The sequence below is a fragment of the Engystomops pustulosus genome, chromosome 2 (assembly GCF_040894005.1).
Source record: "Engystomops pustulosus chromosome 2, aEngPut4.maternal, whole genome shotgun sequence".
Taxonomy (NCBI): domain Eukaryota; kingdom Metazoa; phylum Chordata; class Amphibia; order Anura; family Leptodactylidae; genus Engystomops; species Engystomops pustulosus.
The window spans coordinates 191,734,127-191,760,458 of NC_092412.1; the positions used below are offsets into that span (position 1 = coordinate 191,734,127).

The 26,332-nt window shown below is 41.0% G+C and overlaps 1 protein-coding gene across 4 annotated transcripts in view; it reads left to right on the forward strand.

Moving 5' to 3' along the window:
* HIPK1 (homeodomain interacting protein kinase 1) overlaps positions 1-18,935 on the forward strand; it is a 53,913-nt gene extending 34,978 nt beyond the window's left edge. Inside the window, exons 10-16 of one of the 4 annotated variants that reach the window (XM_072137646.1) lie at positions 2,708-2,842; positions 7,527-7,666; positions 9,255-9,440; positions 10,384-10,596; positions 10,762-11,006; positions 11,749-11,882; positions 12,579-18,935. In XM_072137646.1, coding sequence (XP_071993747.1) covers positions 2,708-2,842; positions 7,527-7,666; positions 9,255-9,440; positions 10,384-10,596; positions 10,762-11,006; positions 11,749-11,882; positions 12,579-13,076 — 1,551 coding nt within the window. In that variant the 3' untranslated portion in view covers positions 13,077-18,935. Of the gene's footprint in view, positions 1-2,707; positions 2,843-7,523; positions 7,667-9,254; positions 9,441-10,383; positions 10,597-10,761; positions 11,007-11,748; positions 11,883-12,578 lie in introns of all 4 variants that reach the window. The other 3 variants (XM_072137645.1, XM_072137648.1, XM_072137647.1) reach the window with 3 other exon arrangements.
* The last annotated feature ends 7,397 nt before the right edge of the window (positions 18,936-26,332 follow it).

Genomic DNA, 26,332 nt, shown 5'->3' on the forward strand with positions numbered 1-26,332 from the left:
TATATTTGTATGTCCAAGAACAGAATTGTCTGTGCATTTGTTTAATCTATCTGTTTGGTCCCCTCACTCCTTGATCTGTGCTGGACTAACCATATGTACTCATTGTATTACATGATACAAATTTTTCTGTGTAAAGTTCTTACTCAAGATTATACATTTATTTGACAGAAGTAGTTTCTAGGTAAAAATAAGCGCAAATTTGTTTTTTTTTGTGTTTTTCAGTATAGACTTTGCCCACTTAAATCAGTCAGCTCTCTATCAGTGGAAAATAATCTAACCGTAAACTGAAGCTAAAAACAGACGGGTGCTTGATAGTGGACACTCGAATTCATGCATTTACTTTCTTTTTACATATGAAAAACTGAAATGGTAGTGTGCATGGTATCTTTAGATCTATATACAAAGGGTCTGTCATATTACATCTAGAGGCATATAGAACAGAATTCAATGTTAGTACCACATGTCACAATAAATTAGGAAACTTTCCAATTATCAACTACCACATGCCACTAACATAAAAGCAAATTCTATCCGTTTATGAACTTGAACTTTTACCATGTGTTTCCCTTTACGAAAGGCCCAGTTCACCTTCTGTTCCCCATAGACTTCAATGCACCTTCAATGAACTTTCTGTTATTAATAGTATATTTATATTTCATATCATGGAATAGCATATTTCATATTCCCTATTAATAACGGAATGTCTAACGGAACCTGGCCAACGGAAAGCCTGCCAGTTTTGGTGGAACCAGACAGTTGTCTGATGTGTACACTCATCTGACTAATTATGATCTGCATGTGTGGACCACGTAGATGGCCTAATGTCATGTGACCAGGGTGACATCATCTCAGGTCCTTTAGATATATGCATGGTGTACAGTTTGCTAATGTTAGGAGACTGAGATGATGTAACCCTGGTTACATGACATTACTGCTGCATGCTTCTCAGCTGGGATGGGAATGAGTTGCTGGATTCAGCCCGAGGAGACCATGCCCATCTCGACTCGTTCTAGATATCCTTGGATACCAGGAAAGTTTATAACTCTGATTTTATGAAGATCTGAAGGAAACAATTTTCAACTAAAAGAAGGGTGTCTGTCAGTTAATAGGGCTCCATGGGAACCTGTATTTGTAAAAAATAAAATGTGGTAACAGGTTCTTTTTAAGGAATATTATTAAATTGATTATATTCAATTGACTTGTATGGGTTTTATGAAACCTCTGAATCTATAAATGCATTACCTAATATTAAGTCTCTAATATAGTTTTATTATGGATACAATTACATATTATCCCTTTAAAAAAATTCACAGCATCTGAAACTTATCTCTGGTTTCTTCAGCTACCCATCAACAACCGCACAGTACTTCCCTATATCACATGCTGATATGTGACATGATCACTTATCCTTTGGTAAAACTGGTGTTTAGTACAGTATTTATCAGAAATCCAGCTTTACATTTTATACATTTATCAGAGAGCAAAACCTACTCCCCTCCATCATATCCTGCTATCATAAAGGGCAACATCAATTACCAGATGTGTTTTACTTTTGATACCTTTATAAAAAAAAAATATAATTCAGTTCACATCTGTGTTCAGTGGTTCCTAATATCCCCTCATGTAAATTCATGTCATTTTATTTCCTGCTGTAACGGAAGTGTGCTAGAAGCAACCATTATGCGTCCTGTTCCTGTTCCTGATCGATTTCCAGGAAGGGAAAGCCACCCGTTTACCATTAATATTTAGTTTCCTTAATCCATTTCTACAATGGGAGTAAAGAAACCTCCAACACAGATATGAAGTGGCCTAACTCTTATAAAGTTACATAATAACTTTTATTTTTATGTTTCTAGCTGATGGTTGATAGCAAATTGTAAAGATAATATATTATCTTTGTAAAACAATTACTACATGAAAGAAATGGCTACCATGGCATAGCCAGTGATACTTGCAGTTTGTACAAACATATTTCTTCTTTTATGTGTATTTTTAAGTCTGTATTTGACACACATTTTCAGGTGGAAAATCTGTGTCCAAAGCTGCTGCTTTGTCATGTGATGCAAATTTATAGGCCTCATGCACATGGTAGCATGCACAGGGCGCAAACACGTGGACGTTTGCAACCTGTATTGCACAGGCGGATATGGGTGGGTGAGCACCGCATGTCCATAGGAACTGAGCAGCCACGCTTCAATACAGGCGTGATTGGACTTGCTTTATACTTTGCAGCATAGCCCCTCGGCACCATGTCTCACCTAACCATGGCTGTGCACAATAGACCTCTATGGGAGCCATGAGCAAGCCACAATTTGTGTGGTTAGCTCTCTGCCCCTGAATATAGTCATGTGCATATGAATCCAGCCAGATACCACTAGGAATTAGGGGGTGTGGTTAACGCATTTAAAAAGACCTCCCACTGACTACAATTGGCAAGGGGTTTTTGCATGGATTTTCCATTCCGTGCTGAAATCCTCCATGTGAATTTAACTTAAATGAGTTTGGTATTATACTTGCAAATGCTTAAATAAGGAAGCGGAGAGACATATAATCCACATGAGCAAGCTCTTACTGACTTTTGATATATTTCCGGAAAAGGCCCTTTTCCACACTCCGTGCGTTCCACATGACAGTTCTCATGGTACTGTTAAAGCCTATATCCTGCTATAAGAACACTGTTTCACTCACCTCCTAATCTACATTTCAGGGAAGCTGTACCCCACTAATGGTAACAACTCTTCATCCACACGTAGCCACCATCACGCCGCAGTATGCGGTCCCCTTTACCCTGAACTGCGCAGCCGGGCGGCCGGCCTTAGTTGAACAGACTGCTGCTGTACTGGTAATTTTGTTTCACTTGATTGTGTAACACTAACAGTCTCCTTCTTATATATGTATTTCTCTGTTTTCCTTTCCTCTTACCGTAGAACGTATCAGAAGAGCATGGAAGCATGAGCTCCATCTTGTGGCTGTGTTCTTGCAACATTCTAAGCGACTCGTTCTTAATGTCTCCTCTTTTTTTATTTTTCCATGTTATTTCCTTTCCCAAATGATTGCCACGGTGCTGTCTGCCTCTTATGTTTCAGCCTGGCTTTTCTTTAAAGCAGCAGTTCCAATGAGGGGCTAAATTGCGGTTTTGCTTCCTATAAAGCAGCTTTTCCCCTTTTTTTTTTTTTGGTTATCTTTCCTACTCCAATCCATTTTTTCTGAAAGTTTCCATTAGAGTACTAATACACCAAGTAAACTCCAGCCGTATAGTCACTGTCAGGGTGTATGTCTGAATGGATCAGAATTCTTACAGGCTGGAATGAATTAAAGCTATACTAGTTTGTGACAATTTTGTATAATATAGACTATAATCTAGACTTATTGGTCACTTACATTTTTACAATAATTTGCTTATGCACAATAAATGGGAGGGTGAGAGGTGACCATACTTATTTCTGGGTTAGCGTTACATGAAGTATGGGAAACCATGCCTTGAAGTGACCAGTTTAACGCTTCCTTGCATAAGTTTTATAAAACTTCAAGCACAATTAATTTGAGGAGAGAGTTAATTTAGGAAAGGAGTGGCTCTGCTATTGGACTGTTGCCTTGACGATGTCAATCTAGCATCCAGCAGCGCTACTGCCAGTGTTGGGTCTGGTGGGAGAGAGGTGTTGAAGACCCTGTTAACCTTTAATACATTGTTATACACCTACTACCATTGAGCAGATTCTGAACCAGGTCCTTCATACTGTTCCGGAGTGCGGCATACTGGGAGTCGCTTCTTTGCATGCAGAAGTGAAATTCTACTTGCATTTTATTTACTTGCTTGTTTGGAAATTAACCTTGCAATTGCCTGAAGAGCAGTGTGCTGCTGACACCTCCAACATTGAAGGCTTCTTATCTATACAGGGATCTAATAATGGCTTTAACCAAGAAAACCCCCCAAAAAAACTATGCGTAGCCATTAACCAAATCGATAAGAGCTCGTTCTGTACCCTCAATGATATTGCTTTTCCACAGATGCTGAAATTCTTGTTTGAACTTAAAGGTGAGCTCAACTTAGGTTCGGACAAAGCAAATGTTTGGGATTTATTCTAGCTTTTTTTTTTCCTGGTTTTGAAACTCCACCATCCAAATTGACCTCTATAACCCAAGCTGATTACATGGCATATACAGGTGACGTTCAGATGACGACTTCTGGGCTGATTAAGTATTAAGTCAATATGGATCTCATTCCTTCCAGTGAGTCATGATTTGTTAATGAAGTGTGACCTGGTCAAGTAATGCTTGACTAATCAGTCACATCCTTCACCATTGACGGCATATCATTAAGTTTTTTTTTTCCTCCTTCGTTTTCAAGTGCATTCTGCTGTCAGTCATATTGGTAGAAGAGTTCATGTTTATTCCAGATCCTTAGAAGATGACATTTGTTTTTATATCATGTTCTTTTGCCCTCATTAAAATCATCAGACTGATAAAGTGAACCATCCTGAAATTTTACAATGCTCCCTCATTACCAGCGTCTGTTTTACTGTTAAAAAAACTAAGCCATGTTTTTACCTATTGCAGCGAGTTTTGCAGGTGTTTGGGATAGACCTGTCAACTAATATGTGCTAGGCTTGTACAGGCTAGCGGGGAGCTGACCTGTTGTTGTTTTTAAGTTATATCTGTAAAACAGCTGTTTTGATTGAGGGGGCAATCAGGATTGATCCTAAAGGGTACATGTTAGCTAATTTAGTGTTGGGTAGCAGTCCTTCAGATATGTGTAAGCGTATCTTTGTGTTTGCTGTTAGTTGCAGCAGGACTGTGAAAAATGCCTTTTATATTCGAGGTTTGGAGAGGGATTTGGAGCGCTCTGGTGACTCCTGTGTAGGACTTCTTAATTTAAAGGCTGCACAGCCCCTCCATTTGATGCAGCAGTTGGGTAGGGACGGTGCAGTGTTCAGCAAAGAGATTTCACACATCAATGCTCTGAATCCAGCACCAATTGTGGAATATAACTGCATTTTCATAGTCCTGCTGCTACTAACACCACCAAAGATAAGGTTACACAGATCTCCAGGGCTGCTATCTAACACTGTCTGCTACTCTGTATTGCCAAAACTGCTGACTGATTCCCGTTTAGTATATGAATGATGTGTTTGCATTCTTCCCTATGAAATAATTGGTATTTTACACATCTTTTATATTACTATAGCTAATGTAGAATGCACCAAAGAAAATAAAAATAAGTTTTTTGTTTTTTTTTTTAATCTGAAATTCTCAATGAAGGCCTGTAAGCTTGTGGAGTGGAGTTGCCTAAATGTGCAGGACCATGGTTCTGTCACTCCTGTACTTGTCACTGTGCATTCCAAAGATTTTCTTGCTGCCTAGTAATCTAACTGCAGCTCACCTTTAGTTTAGCAGCCAGCTTGCCAATGGATTCGGTTGCCTTTTTTTACTGCTTTGCCTAAGTTTGCATTACTCCATTGCAGAGCTTTGCATATTTTGTCCTTCCTTTGTCAAAGCAGTTCGTCGCTTGGAACGCCAGATCTCTGCATCACATTTGGGAATGTTAGTTCTTGCTTTGTATTAAACTATACGCTTTGTCTTGTGCAGGTGTTGGCTTATTGAAAAGAAGCATGGTGTGGTTTAACTGTTTTTTTTATTAAACTTTGATTTTCTCCCTTCAGATTTTAGTTTATTTTTTTTCTTTCTGCTTTAAGTTACTGATCAGGAAGAGTGTATTGGAAGGCGGGGGATATGTCACTTGCAGAAGTAATGTATGTATGGGATGTGCTGCACTACTTGGTCTTGTGCCAACCAAAGCAGAATATGGTATTTCTAGAATGATCATTTCTCCAGCAATACAGCTATGAATGGAAAGGTATTGCAGATTACACGACACATTTCTCATCTGTTGGGGAAAGAATTCTTGTTGTACAACAAGTCACATAAAAGAAATATTTCATTAAAAAACAAATACATTCAGTAATGTACAATACAAATTTCCCCTGGCTGCTACATCTCTCAGTAGGCTGACACTTCTCTGATCAACATCTCGGCTAGTGTGACAGGAAAAGGTGAAACTTTATATATAGGTAACATGGGATCCACCATTAACAATAGATCTATTCACAGATCGTTTGACATAATGGCTGACCCCATAATTAATTAAAGAAAATGAGGGGAAAAAAGACAGGGTTTTAAAACCAAATTTATATCTAGGTTTGAAAAGAACTGTAAATGTGTTAACAGTAAGGGTCAGTATAGGCCATTGCAAGTGTTTTGGGAAAGATTGCAAGTTAGGCCTCATTCACATGAATGTATCTGTGCGCCGGGAGCTACTGCACAAAAGGCAGCAAATTCATAACACATTTGAATTATATGGTGCACATTCCTCCATCCACCAGCCTCAAATTATAGAGTGGGGCCTACTTCTGCCCACGTTTGTGGAACGTGCTTGAAGCCAGGGAATTACACGTGGTTGTGTGCATGAGGCATAATGGTCATATTTCCCAATTTAGCCACGGCACAGCTCTGCTGTCCTCTACGGACTTAAAAATGCTGGCAAAGATGTTATGGCCACAAAACAACCTGATCTATTTTTATCACAAACCTACTTTCATCAGTGAGTGAATAGGGTCTGTGATAATAATGGCCCTTGTGTCTTATCCTTATTTTTCATTTTTGACACCACACAGATGTAAAGTTCCTTTGTATAGACCTTTAGTCCTTTCCTATACAGCCACATCCATCTGCAGTACAAGGGAATTTTTTCTTCGGCCTTATACCTATTGGGTATAAATACACAATCATCATTAGCCTCTTCATAGGCTCTGAGATATATATATATATATATTTTATATATACTTTATAACATAATACACTATATTAAAAAATAAACCTTTACAAGGAATTATTTTATAAAATAGGAACATATTATGTCCCTGATTGTGACGGCAGTCATGGTGACCACAACACTTCAGTCTTAATTTATCGCCGATGATATGTGGAAATATTTTAAGACACAATGATATCATGTATAATAAGATTCCAGGTTGTTTCCTTGACAGTGAGTTCATAGCAACACCAAAGGCCTAGCTGCTTAATTGTAGGGCGCCATAAATAGATTCTCAAGTGATTTTCCAGTAGCTCCTTAAACACGTACTAATGCAATATTACGGATGGCTTTAAGTGTCTTCATCAGCAACATTATTTTAGGTTGTGTGTGTCCTATGGTGACAGCTTATATGTGGTTCATTAATTTCTGTCCAGCCCGTGGTCATTGATTTTAGCAAATTCCAGGCTTATTGAGGTTCATTAGGAAGATGAATCCGTGGCTGACCATACATCTTCTTCATACATCTACATCGTAGGTGCTAGGTTGGTCACACCTTTCTGTGCAGCACATCCTGCTTCATAAACTGATTTGCTCCGTGTTTTCTCTGCAAGATGATTATCCTATGCCTTTAAGACCGACATAAAGCGCCATACTTTGTTTTAATCTGTACTAAGACATTTTTCTTTCTCACCCCCTTCCTTGTGTTTTCCAGCAGGCATGGCCTGGTGGAACACAGCAGATCCTGCTGCCATCGACATGGCAGCAGCTTCCAGGAGTCGCCCTTCACAACTCCGTTCAGCCAACAACCGTAATTCCTGAGACTATTGGAAGTAACCAGCAGCTCACAGACTGGAGGTATGTTTCCTGACATCTGTATTAGAATGATAAAGTGGGTGGGGGCACTCAGCTTTTAACAAAATGTCAGTAGTGTGATGATAATGGTATACTTTGTAATATTCATTATTAAAGAAATATATTTGTGTTCTTCTTTTTCCCCTTTCCATATTTCAATGAAATCTACTAACAAGAACAAGCATACTAAACCTATTTGTTATCCATGGCCTCCTTCCTTCTAAAATTAACCTTTAAAGTTATGCAAATGAACATGAAGGGCTAGTGGGTGTTACTAGAGCTTCCCCATGTTGCAGATTCACAGCCTGTTACATTAAGCAGAACATGCCTTGCCCAATTGCCTGCTCTCATTGCAACACAACATTGAAGGGCTCTGCAAACACCCGCCTGAGCCCTTCATAAGCACAATTTTAAAAGTTTATTTTAGAAGGAAGGAGGCCAGGAATACCAGATATAAGCTAACCACAGACATGGTGCCTGGATCTATGAGTAAGTGTCCTTGGTTTATCATGAAGGTAGATTTCCTTCAAGCAGTTTGTGAAAATCAACTTTCTGTCCCTTATTCCACTGAGAGATGAATAATCCTGATAATGTTCCTAAAGGCTTAACACATTCTTCACCGAATAGTCTAATATCCTTACAGAGATCAATCATCAATATTCTCTAGTTGTGGAAAGAGTTAACAATTAGATTTCTTATCTATCTGGAGTAAACGGACCTCAGAAGTTTTTCAGACACACTGCTGACTGCAGGAAGAAGAGCAGATAAAAGATGCATAGAATCTGCTTTACTTTAATAAAGTATATTTCAAAGTTTTCTAATTTTACCCGCTCCATTTAATTTCTATTTCCACGTTACTGGCCCGCGATGTGGACGTGGTGCTGACCAAGGATTGGTGATCGAATTTAAAAACCTGGTTTAACACCTTTAAGTCTCCTCACACGTATTGGTGAAGTAATTGCCTGGCTGTTTTGTACGTATGCATACACGACAACCAGCCGCCATCCACCTGTACTACAAGTGCTAGGTACCAATAGCATTAATGTACAGGCGGTCCCCTACTTAAGAACACCCGACTTACAGACGCCCCCTAGTTACACACGGACCTCTGGTAATTGGTAATTTACTGTACTTTAGCCCTAGGCTACAATGATCAGCTGTAACAGTTATCACAGGCATCTGCAATTAAGCTTTATTGTTAATCCTGGTTCTTATGACAACCCAACATTTTTAAAATCCAATTGTCACAGAGACCAAAAAAAATTTGGCTGGGGTTACAATGATAAAGTATACAGTTCCGACTTGCATACAAACTCAACTTAAGAACAAACGGAACCTATCTTGTATGTAACCCACTGTTACTTCCCTTAGAACAACATATTAAAATTACCAATCCTTCAAAATGCTACAAGTCAGAGGTAACTGAGATCAGTTATTCCTTCTTACATTGTGGATCAGTACAGTGGATTAGGTGCTAACTTTTATTTTGAGTTTCACAGGACAAGGTGTAGGCGTTTCACATGTACAAAAATTATTAATCTATAAGCCAGTAGATTGCGTGTATTCAGTCTGCTTATCTTTCCTATATTAGAAATGCACATTCCCATGGGAACCAGTATAGCGCACTGATGCAGCAGCCGTCATTACTTGCCAACCACGTGACCTTAGCTGCCGCTCAGCCTCTAAACGTTGGGGTTGCTCATGTTGTTCGACAGCAGCAAAATGGAAACGTGTCGGCAAAGAAAAACAAGCCGCAGCAAGCACAGAATAATGCCAAGTAAGGGCTGCTTTACTACAAATCCATTGTCGTGTTTATTTCATTTTTCATGTGACCGGTCACAAAACATGTCACCCAACAGCATATGGTGGCTTGCTGAAACAGCAGCATGGAAAAGGCAACAACCGAAAAGTCACATGATGATCACGTGATGCTTCCCCCATGTGAATGGAGTCATGTATTAATACTGCAGCTCTATTCCATTTCCAAATAACCCCCATAACCCCCAAAATAGCACTTGGCTATTTTCACAAGTTCCAGAGACTTTCAATTGGTTGGTGATTTTAAAGTGGGGATTGATCCAAAAATTAAAAGTAAAGTTGTAGGCAATGACTCTTTAAAGTGTTATACAACATAAATGATTTTACAACTACAGTGTCCCACAATGACCGAAAATAAATCTGAAGCAATTAACTCTTTGACAGATACCTGTCCTGCAGTGAGAGCAGAAAATGGTCTAAAGTGACCTTATAGACTGTCCAGTCTCTAGTATGGACTTATCATATGTTGTTGAAAGGCAAAAGTGTAGAACTTTCTGATGAACTTTTGTCATTTATCCTCTTCCCTTTTAACATCAGAGCTGCAACCAAATTGCACTTCACTTCATCTTTGCATCAATTGCACTGCATCTAAATTGCCCCCACTGGAGTTGCCCCCTCCCTGCACTATAAGACAGGCTGTCACTAATGATCCTTGCTTTAGCACTGAGCTCTGGCTCTCCTCTTCTCATGTAGCATTAGACACAAACGCTGTTACTCTGCTCGTCAACATATATTAACAGAAGATGGCTTGGGGTCAGTTTCTCTCTGAAAGTCATTGTGATGCCTACATATATATCATATAATACATCAGTGCATACTGGCATCTGCTTTAAGTTTGGCAACCTAGAATGAAGTCGATGGCACTTAAGTTTTATCTAATCATGTCTGTCACCATTTTACAGGACCCTTTCTGCTTTAGACGTCATCCCATCCCAAGTGTATTCAATAGTTGGAAGCAGCCCCCTCCATGCGTCCACTTCATACAACCCTCTTCTGCCACTCCAAGAGCAGCGACAGCCCATAGTGATCCCGGATACCCCCAGCCCCCCTGTGAGTGTTATTACTATCCGCAGTGATACGGATGAAGAAGAGGACAGCAAGTACAAGCCAGTAAGGTAAGTGTGGCAGGGTTAGTTCAGAGTACATGCCTCATGTTGAAATTCTCATACACTGGAGCCACAACTCCTTGTGCTGTTTTGCTACAGTCTTCCACTGAATGACAATATATCATTTTACATAAAAAGTCACAATATTAAATACTTTAATTTCCCATTTTAAAGCACCGGCATGAAGATGCGGTCTAACGTGATCAGCTATGTGACGGTCAATGACTCTCCGGATTCAGACTCCTCTGTCAGCAGCCCATATTTGGCCGACCAGCTTTCTACTCTTAATGGAGTAAATGGAGTTTTTGAAGTTCCAGGTGGCAGAGGACCACACGCACACAACTCTAGTTCCCGTACCATTATTGTCCCACCATTAAAGACTCAGCCTCATGACTGTAGTCTGGACAACCACTTGTCAGGTGAGTTGCAATTTATTTATTTTTTTACTATTTTAAATATGTTTAAGATATGTTATATTGATTCTTAAAGTCTTTTTACTTGCCGTTTTTATTAAAGCAATGGTTTGAATGCTAAAAATGTATTTTAAAAAAGCTACAATTAATATAGGATTACTATCTTTATATCCTGAAAGGGGTTTACCATGTAACTTCAAGTTTTTTTGATGTGTTGGGGTCAGGATATTAGGTGACTTTAACATAATGAATCTATTAAATGTTCTTTGCCACTTTCTTGATATGTGAAGCTCCCTGGTAAGAAATGTCTTACCTTATCAGTTTCCATAACCTGTCAGGAGGTGGCCATACCTGTCCATGACCACTCTGCACATGCCTTACCTTCCAGGACCTTAGACAGTATTAATTCTCATTAATATCACTCCCTTGTACTGCATTAGGGCAGGGAGAAGTGGATTGATAAACTGAGTCATAGGAAAACGCATATCTTGTGTACAGGGGAGTTACAGTGATGAGACCGAATGGTCATGGAAGATTAGAATCACATGTCCCTCAATCTCCTGTCATTTTATGGAGAGAAATGGCAGCTGGTGAGGTAAAAGGCATTTCTTCACATATCAAGAAAGCGGCGCATAACTATTAATACTTGTATATTGGTATGTTACTTCAATAGTTTTTATAATGTGTAAGCAGAGATGCACTAGCTTTGCACCTGGGGTCTGAAAGTTTTCCAATGTTCTCTTTTCAGGTGTCCTAGGCACTTCTGGCAAACTAAAAACTTCAACATCTTCTAGTGGACAATCATCCAGTAGTTGCATCTCGCAAACAAACTATCGTTCCCACCGCATGGTAAATGGAGTGCAGCCCCTCAACCTTAGCCAGGTAAGTATCTATGTTCTTCATATGCTGTATCAAATTTATATAGGTCCCAATTGTGTGGGGAGCAAAACCTGGGCCAACACTGCTTATACAAGCAGATTTATAATCCAGCACTTGTCACATCCTGTTTACGCCTTTTGTGACCAGGTTACCCTAATTGGTACCTGTCCAGGTCATATTTTGCAGTTTGGTTCTGCTCTTAACGTTAAAGCTATATCACACTGCCATGTGAAATATCCGAGCCGCAGGGAATGGGCTGTGTGCTGTTGTCAGTCCAGCCGATGAGGGCAGAAGCTAGTTTCATTATGTGCCGTTAGCTCTTAGCCCAAAATACGGTAGGGAGCATGAGCCCTATCAGTGGATATCTTGGTTACTGCAGCACCTACTAACAGTGCCATGGTTGAGAGGATAAAGAGCTATTGGAAGTGTTCCCCTGCCATGATGTCTGTACCCACAGCCGGGAATTAATGTTATTACTGATCCTTTCACTTTAGCATGTGAATCGTGTCCATGAAAACAGGCTCTGTTTTCTTAGTCTGTGCAAGCCATAAAAAAAATAACGCATGCACTAGTTTCTCCCAGCTCTGACACCACACAGACATAGTATATATGTTCAGGTGAATAAACCCTCTCTTTATTTTCTCTTGGTTTCCAGCGGGTTCTGAGCGCTTTTTTGATTAATCTGTTTTAATATTTCAGAACCAGCAGTCGGCCTCCATGGGATCCCAAGAACGAAGCATTAATCCCGCTCCTCGCAGACAACAAGCTTACGTTGCTCCACTCCCATCAATTTCTCAGGCGCCCTTTACTTTCCAGCACAGTAGTCCATTGCATTCCTCTGTGCACCCTCACCTTGCTGCAGCTGCTTCCGCCACCAGCCACCTTACAAGCCAGCCTCATATGTACACGTATGCTCCCACCACCGCTGCGTCCCTGGGGTCCACCACATCCATAGCTCACCTGTTCTCCCCTCAGGGTTCCTCAAGGCATGCAACGTATGCTACCCACCCCAGTACTCTGGTTCATCAGGTCCCGGTCAGTATGGGACCTAGCCTGCTGACCTCGGCCAATGTGGCTCCTGCACAGTATCCACACCAATTTGCAACCCAGTCGTATATCAATGCCTCTAGGGGTTCTGCAATTTACACTGGATATCCTTTAAGTCCAACAAACATCAACCAGTACTCCTACCTATAATCCAGAATCTGGAAGCTTTTATTTTTGACTTGACTGTTATACAGCAAGATTTGCTAGAAGCACGCTTGGAGGAAAAGGGGCTCTCTTCCTTAATGACTGCATTGTTGTAGTCACATTAAGCTTGTTCAGTGTTAATTCATTCTGTGGTTTTGTGCATCACATGTTTTGTAGCATCCTCCCGCATCGTTCCTGCATCGCTAGTGGGTCAGGTCTCTCTTCTGCTCAAGACAGATAGCTGTGGACTGCAATAAGATTATCCACTGTTTGCTGCGTTTTAGCCTTCGTAGATTAGATCAGATCTTTTAGCTCTTTTTAAGTTGTTTTATTTTTATTATTGTTATTTTTTCTTAATTTTGGCGACGTATAAGCTCAATCTTTATATGTGTGATAAATGAAGTATTCATAACCCTTTTTACTCGCTTTCAATCCGTAGTTCTTAGAGGGAAATGTTGATGTTTTATTGGTATTATTATAATAATTATTTTAGACCGTGCTTTCAACTGATTTCTTTGCTTCCCACAAAGTATTTTTATGGTAATCGCTGCTTCTTGGACTCGATGCACAGCAGAATCCATAGTTTTCTTTGCAGTAGGTATATGTAAGACACTGGTGCATATTATGCAATTGTTTCCTCTAATTTTGTCTTCATAAAAGATTCATGTGATCTGTAGCTGTATGACTGAACGTGGCAATATGTTATCGCTCCTTGAGGAAGTTGATGTATGCATTTGATTTTTATTTCTATAGTGTACAAAGGACTCTAGCATGAAACAGTGAACAGTCTGGACAACATATATATCAATATATATATATATAGCAGCGTATCGGTAGCACCGTTATAAAGCAGACTTAATGTTTTCTGTGCTCAAATAATCTCATAGGGGTAAGTTCTCTTACTAAGGCATGGGTGCAGCAATATGCCCAACGTCTCTCTGTAATTGACCTGTACATCTTCAGGCTCCACACACATAATAACTGGCTGCTATGTGTCACAGGTGTAATATTTCACCGGTGTATGGATGTAGCTAGTCTTCACTTTAATTGGCCTAATTTAGGAAATTAGGACCCAAACTGTTTTTTTTTTAAATAGCTGTAAACTTTTCCAGCTTCCCGTCATCTTATGAATTTGAAACGTTTGCAGGGAGAGTATACTGAAGTTTAGAGACCGCAAGTAACAATCATTGTTTAAGGATATGTAAACCTTTGCAACCGTGTAAGGAGTCTTCATGACAGGATAATGCGTGTATACAGTATGTGTACAGATCTATGTGGTTACAGACTGCAAGCACCTGCACTCACCTGCTGATGTAGCCTGGGAAACATGCCTACACGTTAACCACTGAATGCCTCTGTATTGTAAATGGAGGCTAATGGATCTGGTTAAAGACAACCTGAGAATTTAGTCTAAGGGTTTAGATGACCAAGTGTTCGCCTGGCCCAGATCCTGGTCAAGCACAGGGCCGTGAGAAGGAGGTGGAAGGGGTGAGAACTCTTCACCCCTCTTCTCTCCATAGGCAGATGAGTGACCACCATAGAAGTCTATGGGCGTCGTTATCTGACCCAGATCCTGGTCAAGCACTGGGCCGGGAGAAGGAGGTGGAAGGGGTGAGAACTCTTCACCCCTCTTCTCTCCATAGGCAGATGAGTGACCACCATAGAAGTCTATGGGCGTCGTTATCTGACCCAGATCCTGGTCAAGCACAGGGCCGGGAGAAGGAGGTGGAAGGGGTGAGAACTCTTCACCCCTCTTCTCTCCATAGGCAGATAAGCGACCACCATAGAAGTCTATGGGGGTGGTAGTGATCTGGTTGAAAATCATGCAAATAGATCACGACCCCTATAACGGCCGTCTGAGTGAGCACTTACAGGGCATCTGCCACCAGAATGAAGGACTGTATGCAAAAGAGCCTGAGGGGATCCAGGCTGCATAGGTGTTAATGGACTTATTTGCATACAGTCTTTCATCCTGGTGGTAGATTTCTCCTAACCTCCTTAAATGTGTATTCAGGATAGTGATGCATCACATTGATAGTTATGTCACCCAGGACTAATCACTCATCACAAACTAAATAATCTGCACTATAAAAGGACACTGATCCTGATACTGTCCTAGATAACAGCTTAGTGATTTGTCGGCCCAAATTTCCATGATGATTTTCTGGAATACATCCACAGTTAGTAGGTGGATGGGTAACCAGTCCATGAAGCCCAACCATAATTCTACTGGAAGTCAAAAAACTCCTACATGGTATCCGCCAGTTCTGCGCACCATTACAACTGCTACCTTCTTTTGTAATTTTTGAACCAGAAGAATGGAGTAGTACATTACGGCAACATCATGGGAGCCTTTGTGGTACATAGATCTGTATAGTACAGTTACTTGCAGCATTGCTTGCAGATTCTTTGCATTGGTGCGACATGGTTGCAAAAGTGTATATACCATTTTAACTTTATGAGGGCCAGTTCACATCTCTGTTTGGTCTTGATTTATTTTTTTAAATTATTTTGAGCTAAAACCTGTTGTGATCCTACACATAGAACAGGTACAAGTCTTCCCATAAAACCTTACTTCAATGTACTCACTGGAAAGACTTGTACCTGTTCTGTGTGTGCAACCACCACTGGTTTTGGCTCACAATAACTATTGCAAATAACTAGAGACTTAACAAAATTGTAAACTACCCATTGCAGTGTAGGTAAATTTTTACGATCTGTCTGCTGTCTTTGGACACAAGTATGATATGTGATTTTATGTATGGCCTAGTATCTTAACATTTCCAGACCATCAATCACGAAGGTTGTATTATACATTATATACCGTAATAGTAAAGTAGTAAAATTGTGGAGTTTAGAATATAACGTGCAGTCTTCTTCATTGGGACGCCGTCATTTGGGATGGGCTGTAGATGTAAGAGACTACATGCATGCTTATTACCTCCTCTTCTGGTAAGTGCCATGGTCTTTGTAGTCACTCCTGCTATTTCTAGCATGCTTTGTGTCACACCATCTTGATTTTATGAATTTTCTTTTGCGGAACACACGTTTCTTACAGAATTTCAAACACGAAGTTTTGTATCTGTGGTGTTTTCATATTTTACATGACAAAATATGTATCTTCTGTAATTGAAGGTAATACGAAGCTTTTCCAGCCCGGCGCAATAGTTGCCGGCGCAGATGTCGTTTTCAATTGGTGTCTTTGTATTCCAAACTGTTAGTGATGATACTTGAATCTATCTGTACTTTGTGTCGGTTTTTGCGGATGGGGGTGGGTCGCGGGTGGGGTTCATTTTATATCTATATATATATCTAAATATATACACATAGTTTTGAAGTTTTATTTTCCTCTTAATTCTTTTGTTTGTAAACCAAAATAAATTGTGGGAATGTATGTGAAACAGTTAGAAATGATCACTGTAGCACTGATTATATATATATTAAACATATATATATAAATATAAAAAAAATGTTTGAGATGTGCTCACATCGTAGTGAGTATATTACAGTAAATCTGAGTTTTTTGCACAGGTATGTATGGTGAGTTCTTGTTTCATGTATGTCCACTTAATGTAGTGCCTTAAATGCCAACGTAGTGATTAGTTTACAGTATGCTTGCCTTATTATAGGGCTGGCAAGCCCCATTTGAATAGAAGCAATTCTTTAAACCTAGACGCGAGGGTCGAGTAAGGCTGGGGAACAATGGTGCAGGGTTGGTAATCTGGAGCTGCCATTTAGATTTTTGCCCCTCTAGTAATATACATACCAATGCTTTAGAGGTGCGTCAAGCAGTTGTTGCTTCTACTAGGCACACGAACTGTTAAGTGTTGTAGATGGGCATTTCACACCTTTGCTTAATTGATGTAGGTTTTTAGTAGGAAATCATTTCATTTACACGTGCAATGACATGACTTGTTTTTATATCTCCCCTCCCACCTATAATCAGACTTTGTCATATATATATTCATCCCATACACACAGAGGGTAGTTATAGGACGTTATACCAAAGAAAGCTTAGTGTAGTAAATGTATTGGTGGACTGGGCTTGCGTACCCATAAATGACATCATTGTATAGTGCATGGGATTTCTTATGTGTTTCACAAGGCAAATTCAGTTTGTCTGCTTCCTCTGGTTATTTATCCACCTATAGCACACATAGTAAGTCCTGTAATCCCTTACCAGTCTTTACCATAACCCATGTCTGCCAATAAATTAAAGGTAAACTCAGAAGTCAAAGTGGCAGATTTACTACTCGTAATCGACCTAAATTTAAAGTTGGATAACTTAGGGGTACATACTGTGCTCCATAACTGTACAGTGTTTAAGATGCTTTCTGCTATGTTTGATAAATGGGTGTGGCTCCTCAGTAAATTGGAGGGGATATGGCTCACAATGCTGTACGTTTCACTAAAATTGTGATGACACATTGGTGATCTAAAGGAAGGCTACCAAGAGGTATAATGTAGGACAACCAAAGCCATCATTCTGCATAAGCCACTGAATTTGGCCTCTCTAGTTTAGTTCTTGATAACTATACTCCAGATATGTGTAGATATTGCTTATTACACTGAGCATTCCCGTTGGCACACCCAAGATGTTACCAGCACCTGTAGTTATCTGTAGCTCACGTTCAGGGATAAGGTTATGATGAAACGATGGGAGCCAGTGCTGCCAATAGGTTGTCCACCACCGTGTACCATCCACGCTCTCCATAGCTGGTTTTGTGTGAATGCAGATGGCTCCTTCTATATGTGTACATAGAAATCATGTGTAAGGAAGAGGTGTCGCACAGCAGGAGTTCTGTGGGATTAATCCGTTCCTTTAAGTAATGGACTCTTGGGACTTGGCGATCATTCTGTACATATTTGTGGAATCCCATATGGACCTTCTAGCAGGATAGGATAGATCTTCGTAATTATGACTTTGGGCGATTTTTATTTTTAATTTGTTTCTATTCACTGTGTTCATATAAGGTTTCCAACATCCATTAGTGTCTATTTTAATTTCTTGTAAAGCTTAACCAATCAGGTAATAGTGGCTTATGTATTTTAGAATAAAGGTATGTTATAATGGCGCTTATGTTCCCCCTCCCATGTTTTTTTTTAATTTGCAGTAGTATCTAGTTTAGAACGAACACTGAAGCAATTTTAAAGCACCTGCTAATGTCTTAGACCAGCACAGGGATGGAGTGATTGATCATGTCTGGATTATCAACAGGGTTCAGTAATTGTATTCATTGTAACAGTAATATAAGAAGTATAACATTCCTTAATCCTGATGTGAACGTTCTCTTGCATCTTGCATAACTTACTACTAAGGGTGACCATATGGTTTTTCTTTCCCCTCCCGGTTTTAGCTTTATGTCTATCACTACATGTAGCAGTGCATTATACCCTATGTTAGTGGTTTGCTTTTAGCCATTGATATTGCAATGTATTTTTTTCTATTTTAATGAATTGTGTTTGATATGCTAGTTGCTGTGTTGGAACCTAACAATTCATATTTTATGATTGTGCTTTATTTCCCATTTTTTTTTTTCTTTCTTTTATATAAATATATATTTTCCAGGGGGCGATATGGAATTTTCCATGTTCGCTCCTTGGAATTTATTGATCTGTTTTGTGTTACCGGTGTTCTGAGGGTTATGTAAAATCAGTTGTAAGAAAACAAGAAAAAAAATAGATATTTAAAATTTATTACTAACTATATGGGAGAAGGGTCCATTGTGAAAACATAGTTTATCATTGGATTCAATGTTTGTCTTTGGTTTTACAAAGTAGCTTGTATTTTATGTATTTTCTACGTCATACAGCAAAATGTTTAGCAGTTGAAATGCATCAATAAAGAGGGGTAATTTTTCTTTACCGCTGTGACTCTGCTGTCTTTATTGCTAGCTCTGAAACAAGATCCACCAATGTACAGGACTATACATGCTATCATTAGGTGTTTGGATGAACACAAAGCAATAAGCTGGTGCTCACTGCATGTAATGCTAATGTGTATATTTTAGGAATGGCGAAAGAGAATTCATGTCCCCAGTGAGACACTTGTGGCAGGAGCAGGCAGGAGGAGGTACAAGCAGGGTCGCCATCATGGGGGTATAGTGGGACTGTGTTCAAGGGCCCCCCTGTTTTCCAATTAAAAGGGGGGGCCCTTTTTTTATTTCCCCTATATGAGGGGGGGGAAAAACCTATACTCGCCTTTTTGGCTTCTTCTCCTCGGCCCGCGTCTCTTATCTTCCCCTGGCCTGGGCGCATCGCTATGACATGGCGGTTACGCGGTAACATGATGTCAAAGAGACACGCCCCGGCCCGGAGGTAGAAGTCCAGGGGTCTGGAAGAAGAAGCCAGAAGGAGGGTATAGCCCAAAAGGGCCGTGCTGTGGACATTACATTAAAGGAGGGCATCAGCTGTAGACTGGGTCGGGCTTATCTATATACTGAGTGGGCACGTACAGTAGAGTAGGGTCCTGTCTAGCCTGTCATGTTTTGTTACGTACTATTGTATACACATTTTTTAATCAATGTGGGCATGGACGCTGGTGCCAGAAGAGATGGGAGGGGTGCCCACAAAATTATTCCAGTCAGTAGCACCAGAATTCCTAGTGGCGGCCCTGGGTACAAGCAATGCATCTAGGGTCCCTCACACTAAACCCATCTCAAAATAGATACAATGAACACTAGCCAAGAGCTTGGTATATATCACAAAGAATCAATCCATGATAGACATAATAAAAACAAACCATTAAAAACATACACGGCAGAAAGAAATTGGATGGTGATGGTGGAGTGGGCAGAAATTGCAAAAAAGCATGTGGCTACACATTAACGTATCCTAAAGTTCTCATGGTACGCCCCAATAAAGCTCATAAATACATTGTAATTTAACTTATTCACAAAGTAACCATATCTTCCAATCATTAGCACTGCACCAAATAAGAAAGATCTACACTCACCGGCCACTTTATTAGGTACACCATGCTAGTAACGGGTTGGACCCCCTTTTGCCTTCAGAACTGCCTCAATTCTTCGTGGCATAGATTCAACAAGGTGCTGGAAGCATTCTCAGAGATTTTGGTCCATATTGACAGGATGGCATCACACAGTTGCCGCAGATTTGTCGGCTGCACATCCATGATGCGAATCTCCTGTTCCACCACATCCCAAAGATGCTCTATTGGATTGAGATCTGGTGACTGTGGAGGCCATTTGAGTACAGTGAACTCATTGTCATGTTCAAGAAACCAGTCTGAGATGATTCCAGCTTTATGATATGGCGCATTATCCTGCTGAAAGTAGCCATCAGATGTTGGGTACATTGTGGTCATAAAGGGATGGACATGGTCAGCAACAATACTCAGGTAAGCTGTGGCGTTGCAACGATGCTCAATTGGTACCAAGGGGCCCAAAGAGTGCCAAGAAAATATTCCCCACATCATGACACCACCACCAGCCTGAACCGTTGATACAAGGCAGGATGGATCCATGCTTTCATGTTGTTGACGCTAAATTCTGACCCTACCACCTGAATGTCGCAGCAGAAATAGAGACTCATCAGACCAGGCAACGTTTTTCCAATCTTCTACTGTCAAATTTTGATGAGCTTGTGCAAATTGTAGCCTCAGTTTCCTCTTCTTAGCTGAAAGGAGTGGCACCCGGTGTGGTCTTCTGCTGCTGTAGCCCATCTGCCTCAAAGTTCGATGTACTGTGCGTTCAGAGATGCTCTTCTGCCTACCTTGGTTGTAACGGGTGGCGTTTGAGTCACTGTTGCCTTTCTATCAGCTCGAACCAGTCTGCCCATTCTCCTCTGACCTCTGGCATCAACAAGGCATTTCCGCCCACAGAACTGCCGCTCACTGGATGTTTTTTTTTTCCGGACCATTCTCTGTTGTGCGTGAAAATCCCAGTAGATCAGCAGTTTCTGAAATACTCAGACCAGCCCTTTTGGCACCAACAACCATGCCAGGTTCAAAGGCACTCAAATCACCTTTCTTCCCCATACTGATGCTCGGTTTGAACTGCAGGAGATTGTCTTGACCATGTCTACATGCCTAAATGCACTGAGTTGCCGCCATGTGATTGGCTGATTAAAAATTAAGTGTTAACGAGCAGTTGGACAGGTGTACCTAATAAAGTGGCCGGTGAGTGTATAACTAATGCATCAGATTCATGATCGAGGGCCATTATCCACCTCAAGCCATTTCTCTGATCCCCTCAACATGTATCGCTCCCGGGCTTTCCGTGAGGTGCTGCACCTGTGGTAAGCAGGGTATTTAAAGTGTGATAAACGTGAAACAAATTTGCTTACCCCCAGTGTATACTATGAGGTGCATGACTGCCTGTGCATTTCCACATTCAAATTTGCCAGCTGGCGTCTGGGATCCCATGGACCCTTAATAATTCCTTCTGCTTTCTCTACATTAAGGATCTGTGCAGTTAGACAAGAAATAACAAAGTGTGTGTGAAAAAGAAACGCCTATGCAATAGTTAACACTGTTAAACTTTTCTATGAACATTATCAGTATTAAATGATACTGATCTGGCCACCTTTCCGTGGCCAGATGTGATATATACACAAGACTTTTTATTTCTTCCCATGGTAAGCCGTTCTCCTATGGCTGTAAGTCTACAGGATTCTCCAGCTCCATGCTTACACATGTTGGCAGGAGCCCTGCTATCTATGCCATGCGTTGTCTCTATCCAGTACGACCAGTGTCCTTCTCTACAGGATAATAAACACCTGATAACTAACTCTTTGTGTCTAGTACCAGCCCAATAATTTGTCAGATTTAATCTCTATACTTTCTTGTAGTATCTACGAGGGTTATAAATCTTTTCCTTGTTTGTCCACTTACCTCCCTCCTTGGATCCAGTCATGGGATCTAGTTACTCCCAACCAAAAAGACAACATACACATTCTTGTCTCTGCATTAACATAGCTTTTCTCTGAGTTGTGTAAAACTAGTATAACTCTGCACCTCCTATAGTTGGTTTATACTTTATGCCAGAAAACATGCACAATTTTGGGGCACTTTTGGTGCAAAAGTATATAAAAACTACCTAAAATCAATGTTAAAAATGTGAATGGTGTCATAAACACCATGTTGTGCCAATGTTTGTCAACTGGATGACCAAATTAACCGAAAAGGAGTAAAAAAAAAAAAAAAAACCTAAGAATTTTATGCCGTTAAAGTAACAGTGTACTTTGCTTAGAACAGGGAAGACAAGGTTCTGTCATAGACTGTAAGCTCTTGTGAGCAGGGCCATCACTCCTATCTTTCCATATGGCTATTTGTACTCTGTAATGTGGTATATTATTGGTACATGTCACATATGATTTGTAAAGCGCTATGGAATATGGTGGCACTATATAAATAAGGATTATTATTATTATATTTAAAGGAAACCTACCACTTTAAAATGACCCTTCTGACCCACAAATACCTTAAGCTAGCTCAGGATGAGCTGATGCCGAACCATATTTTCAATTAAACCAGAAACCGCTGTATTTGTAGAAAAATGATTTTCTTGTGGTAGTAAAATCTGTCTTCGGCGCTTCTGTAAGCGTCATGCGGCGCGCACCCCGGACCCTGCTCCGCGGTAACGCTCTCGTCAGCGCCGCTCCCGTCACTAATTTTGCAGTGCCCGAGAGCCGGTGACGTCACCGAGCTCTCGGGCACACTAGCGCATGCGCACCACCTCCTCCCGGCGCGTCGCGGCCGGATCCCATTGCGCATGCGCGAAGTCCCGAAGCCTCGTAGTATCGCGAGGCTTCGGGACTTCACGCATGCGCAATGGGATCCGGCCGCGACGCGCCGGGAGGAGGTGGTGCGCATCCGCTAGTGTGCCCGAGAGCTCGGTGACGTCACCGGCTCTCGGGCACTGCAAAATTAGTGACGGGAGCGGCGCTGACGATAGCGTGACCGCGGAGCAGGGTCCGGGGTGCGCGCCGCATGACGCTTACAGAAGCGCCGAAGACAGATTTTACTACCACAAGAAAATCATTTTTCTACAAATACAGCGGTTTCTGGTTTAATTGAAAATATGGTTCGGCATCAGCTCATCCTGAGCTAGCTTAAGGTATTTGTGGGTCAGAAGGGTCATTTTAAAGTGGTAGGTTTCCTTTAACTCCTTCCAACAGCATCTCCATTTTTGACTCCCTGCCATCCTAAATTTATAACGTATTTGTTTATTTTTCTATTTACAGAGATGTATAGAGGGAATATTAGTGGTAGATATATACAGCACCCAATTCAAGTTCAGTACATAAATACAACACCAGAACCAAGCTCCATACACATCGTTTACACCAATACATTGTCAGAAATAAACTTGCTCTGAACAGCAACTGTATAGGCCATCCCCGGGTTACGTACAAGATAGGTTCTGCAGGTTTGTTCTTAAGTCGAATTTGTATATAAGTCGGAACTGTATATTTTATCATTGTAATCCCAGACGGAATTTTTTGGTTTTTGTTGGATTGTCATAAGAACCAGGATTAACACTAAAGCTTAATTGCAGATACCTTTAATAACCATTATAGCTGATTATTGTAGCCTAGGGCTAAAGTACAGTAAATTACCAACATCCAGAGGTCCATTTGTAACTAGGGGTCGTCTGTAAGTCGGGTGTTCTTAATTAGGGAACCGCCTGTACTGCAAACCCGAGGCATGAAATGAGTTAAAACGAGGAGCAGTCCAGATATTAGAACCAAAATATTGCTCACTGTGGCATATAGTAATAGTCATCACACTGCAGATGATATTTGAGGATGCACCATATGCACTTCTGCTGTAGCTCCATGTATGACTGTGCAGTGCTGCTTTATCTCTGTATTGTGTCCCACAGTAGCCAATATAGTAGCATACATGCCTCCGCCACATCACTATAGCAGAAACATGAACAGTGCCCCCATAGTAGCCAAAATAAATATGGTGGCTCTCAAAATAATGAGAAAAAAAAAGTACTGTACTTTACTTTCTTGCAGGAGATCTCTGACCACGCCGGAACACTGTCAACTCAGGGCAAAGACCTGAGTTCATTGAACTGCAAGGACAGGTGTATACTGCCTGTAAACTGATGACATTTAAAACAAAATAAGTTTATTCATATTCTATTAAAACAGGGGAATTACCTACACAGAGTTTTACGGTACCTTTGATTTTAAAGAGGGCAAAATCTTGGACTTTTTGGGATCATCTCAGGTAGGAACAGAAGCAGGTCAATCATCATCGGAATACGACCTCTGACACAAGGTCATGACCCTAAGGATAGAAAGAAATACCAAACCAAAAGTGCAAAAACATCCCAGGGTAGAGGATCTAGAGGGGGCAGGGGTAATAAGAACACTCCAGGGACTACTTCGGATAGAGAAGGTTTTTTATCCCAGGGCCCACAAATTACGGAGTACCTGCTAAGGGGCAAAAAAAAGACCCCCAGAAGACTTAGACTTGAGGCTCCCACATACCATCTGTTCCCCTCAGAGCTTGGATATGCAGATTATTAACCAAGAAAGTATTGTCATCACATGAAAAGATGGTGATGTCAAAAGGATTATCATTTGTCCCAGTTCCCCGCTTTGACCCCTTTGAGTGGGTCAAGGATTTGAACCTTTCCGGTCATCGTTTGAAGTGGAAAAAATTCTTTCACAATCTTTCAAAATCTCACGACTCTGTTAGAAGAAAGTGAAAGGTCCCCAGGCAAAGGTCCATTCACTGTGCACAAGCCAAAGTCGTTGAAATCAGCCCCTCTTGGGGACTGCTCCCCCATTGATGTGTTTCTGGAGGTAGTTACGAGATTGCCCTCAGACAAAGGGGGGAATGTGGTCGTGCTGGATAGGGATCAATATGTGGACATGTGTCTTAGAAACCAACAATGCTAGAGGAAACTAACATCTAATCACACGGAGAAGTTCAAGAAAGAGCTAGTATTCTTGTTGGATCAAGCATTGGAGAATAAATTGATCTCAGAAAATGAGTACAGGTTTATGTGTCCTCTCAAATCCAGCACGGCCACATTCTACTCCCTCCCGAAGGTCCATAAGGGGATATCATTGGGGAAGATTTATCAAGCTGTCTGAAAGTCAGAATATTTCTAGTTGCCCATGGCAACCAATCACAGCTCCCCTTTAAAATATTCATGAGCACAGGTAAAACGAAAGCTGAGCTGTGATTGGTTGCCATGGTCAACTAGAAATATTCTGACTTTCAGACACTTGATAAATCTGCCCCATTGTCTCAGGCATAATAGTCTAACGCAGAATGCCAGCGTGTACCTGGATACTATACTGTGTCCCATTTGTAGTGTCCCTTCCATCCTATGTAAGACACTATGGATGTGCTGGGAAGAATTGAGGACCTTACACTCCCACCAGGTAATCTATTGGCGAGTTTGGATGTGGACGCCCTGTACAGCTTGATCCCCCATCAAAAGGGATGCGATGCTGTGAGGGACTTCCTCAGAACTCGAGGCGTGCACTGTAGAGCTCACAATGAGTTTGTAATGAGTCTGCTGGACTTTGTCCTAACCAGGAACTGATTCCTTTTGAGAGGAAATTCTTCCACCAGCTCAGGGGGGTTGTGATGGGGAGGCCATGTGCTCCCACGTTCGCAAACCTCTACCTAGGCTGGTGGGAGATAGAAGTCGTCTTCCAGGAGCAGAGCAGCTTGAGAAATGGACCTCGTCCATAGTTTTATGGCTGAGGTTCATAGTGTTCATCCTCTGAACAGGATCTGTGGATCTTTTTGTCGAATTTGGGGCCCAATTAAACATCAATGATGTTGGCCTTTTTTCACCTTTGAAATTAATCCCAAAGAAATAACATTTTTGGATATTAAGATCCATTTGAGGGATTCGGGAAACTTGGAAACACGACTTTTCAGAAAACCTACGGCATCGAATAGTCTCTTGAGGTGGCAAAGTTGGCACCCAGTGCCCCTCAAGAGAGTTATTCCAAAACGACAATACCTTAGAGTCCGTAGAAATTGCTCCACAATGGGCGACTATCTGGAAGCCTCAAAAGATCTTCAGAGGCGCTTCTTAGATAAGGGATACCCGCCAGATATTTTGAGGGGGGCACTTCAGCATGCATTGAATCAAAGGGGACATGAGTTACTGAGTCCTAAAAAGAGGGATGTGCCAGAAGAACGCAAGATGAGGATCATAGGGACCTATGATAGATGTCACTCCGAGGTACAAAAAATACTTCGGGAGAATTGGAATATCCTGAAAATGGACAAAGATATTGTTGATGTTATTGATCCA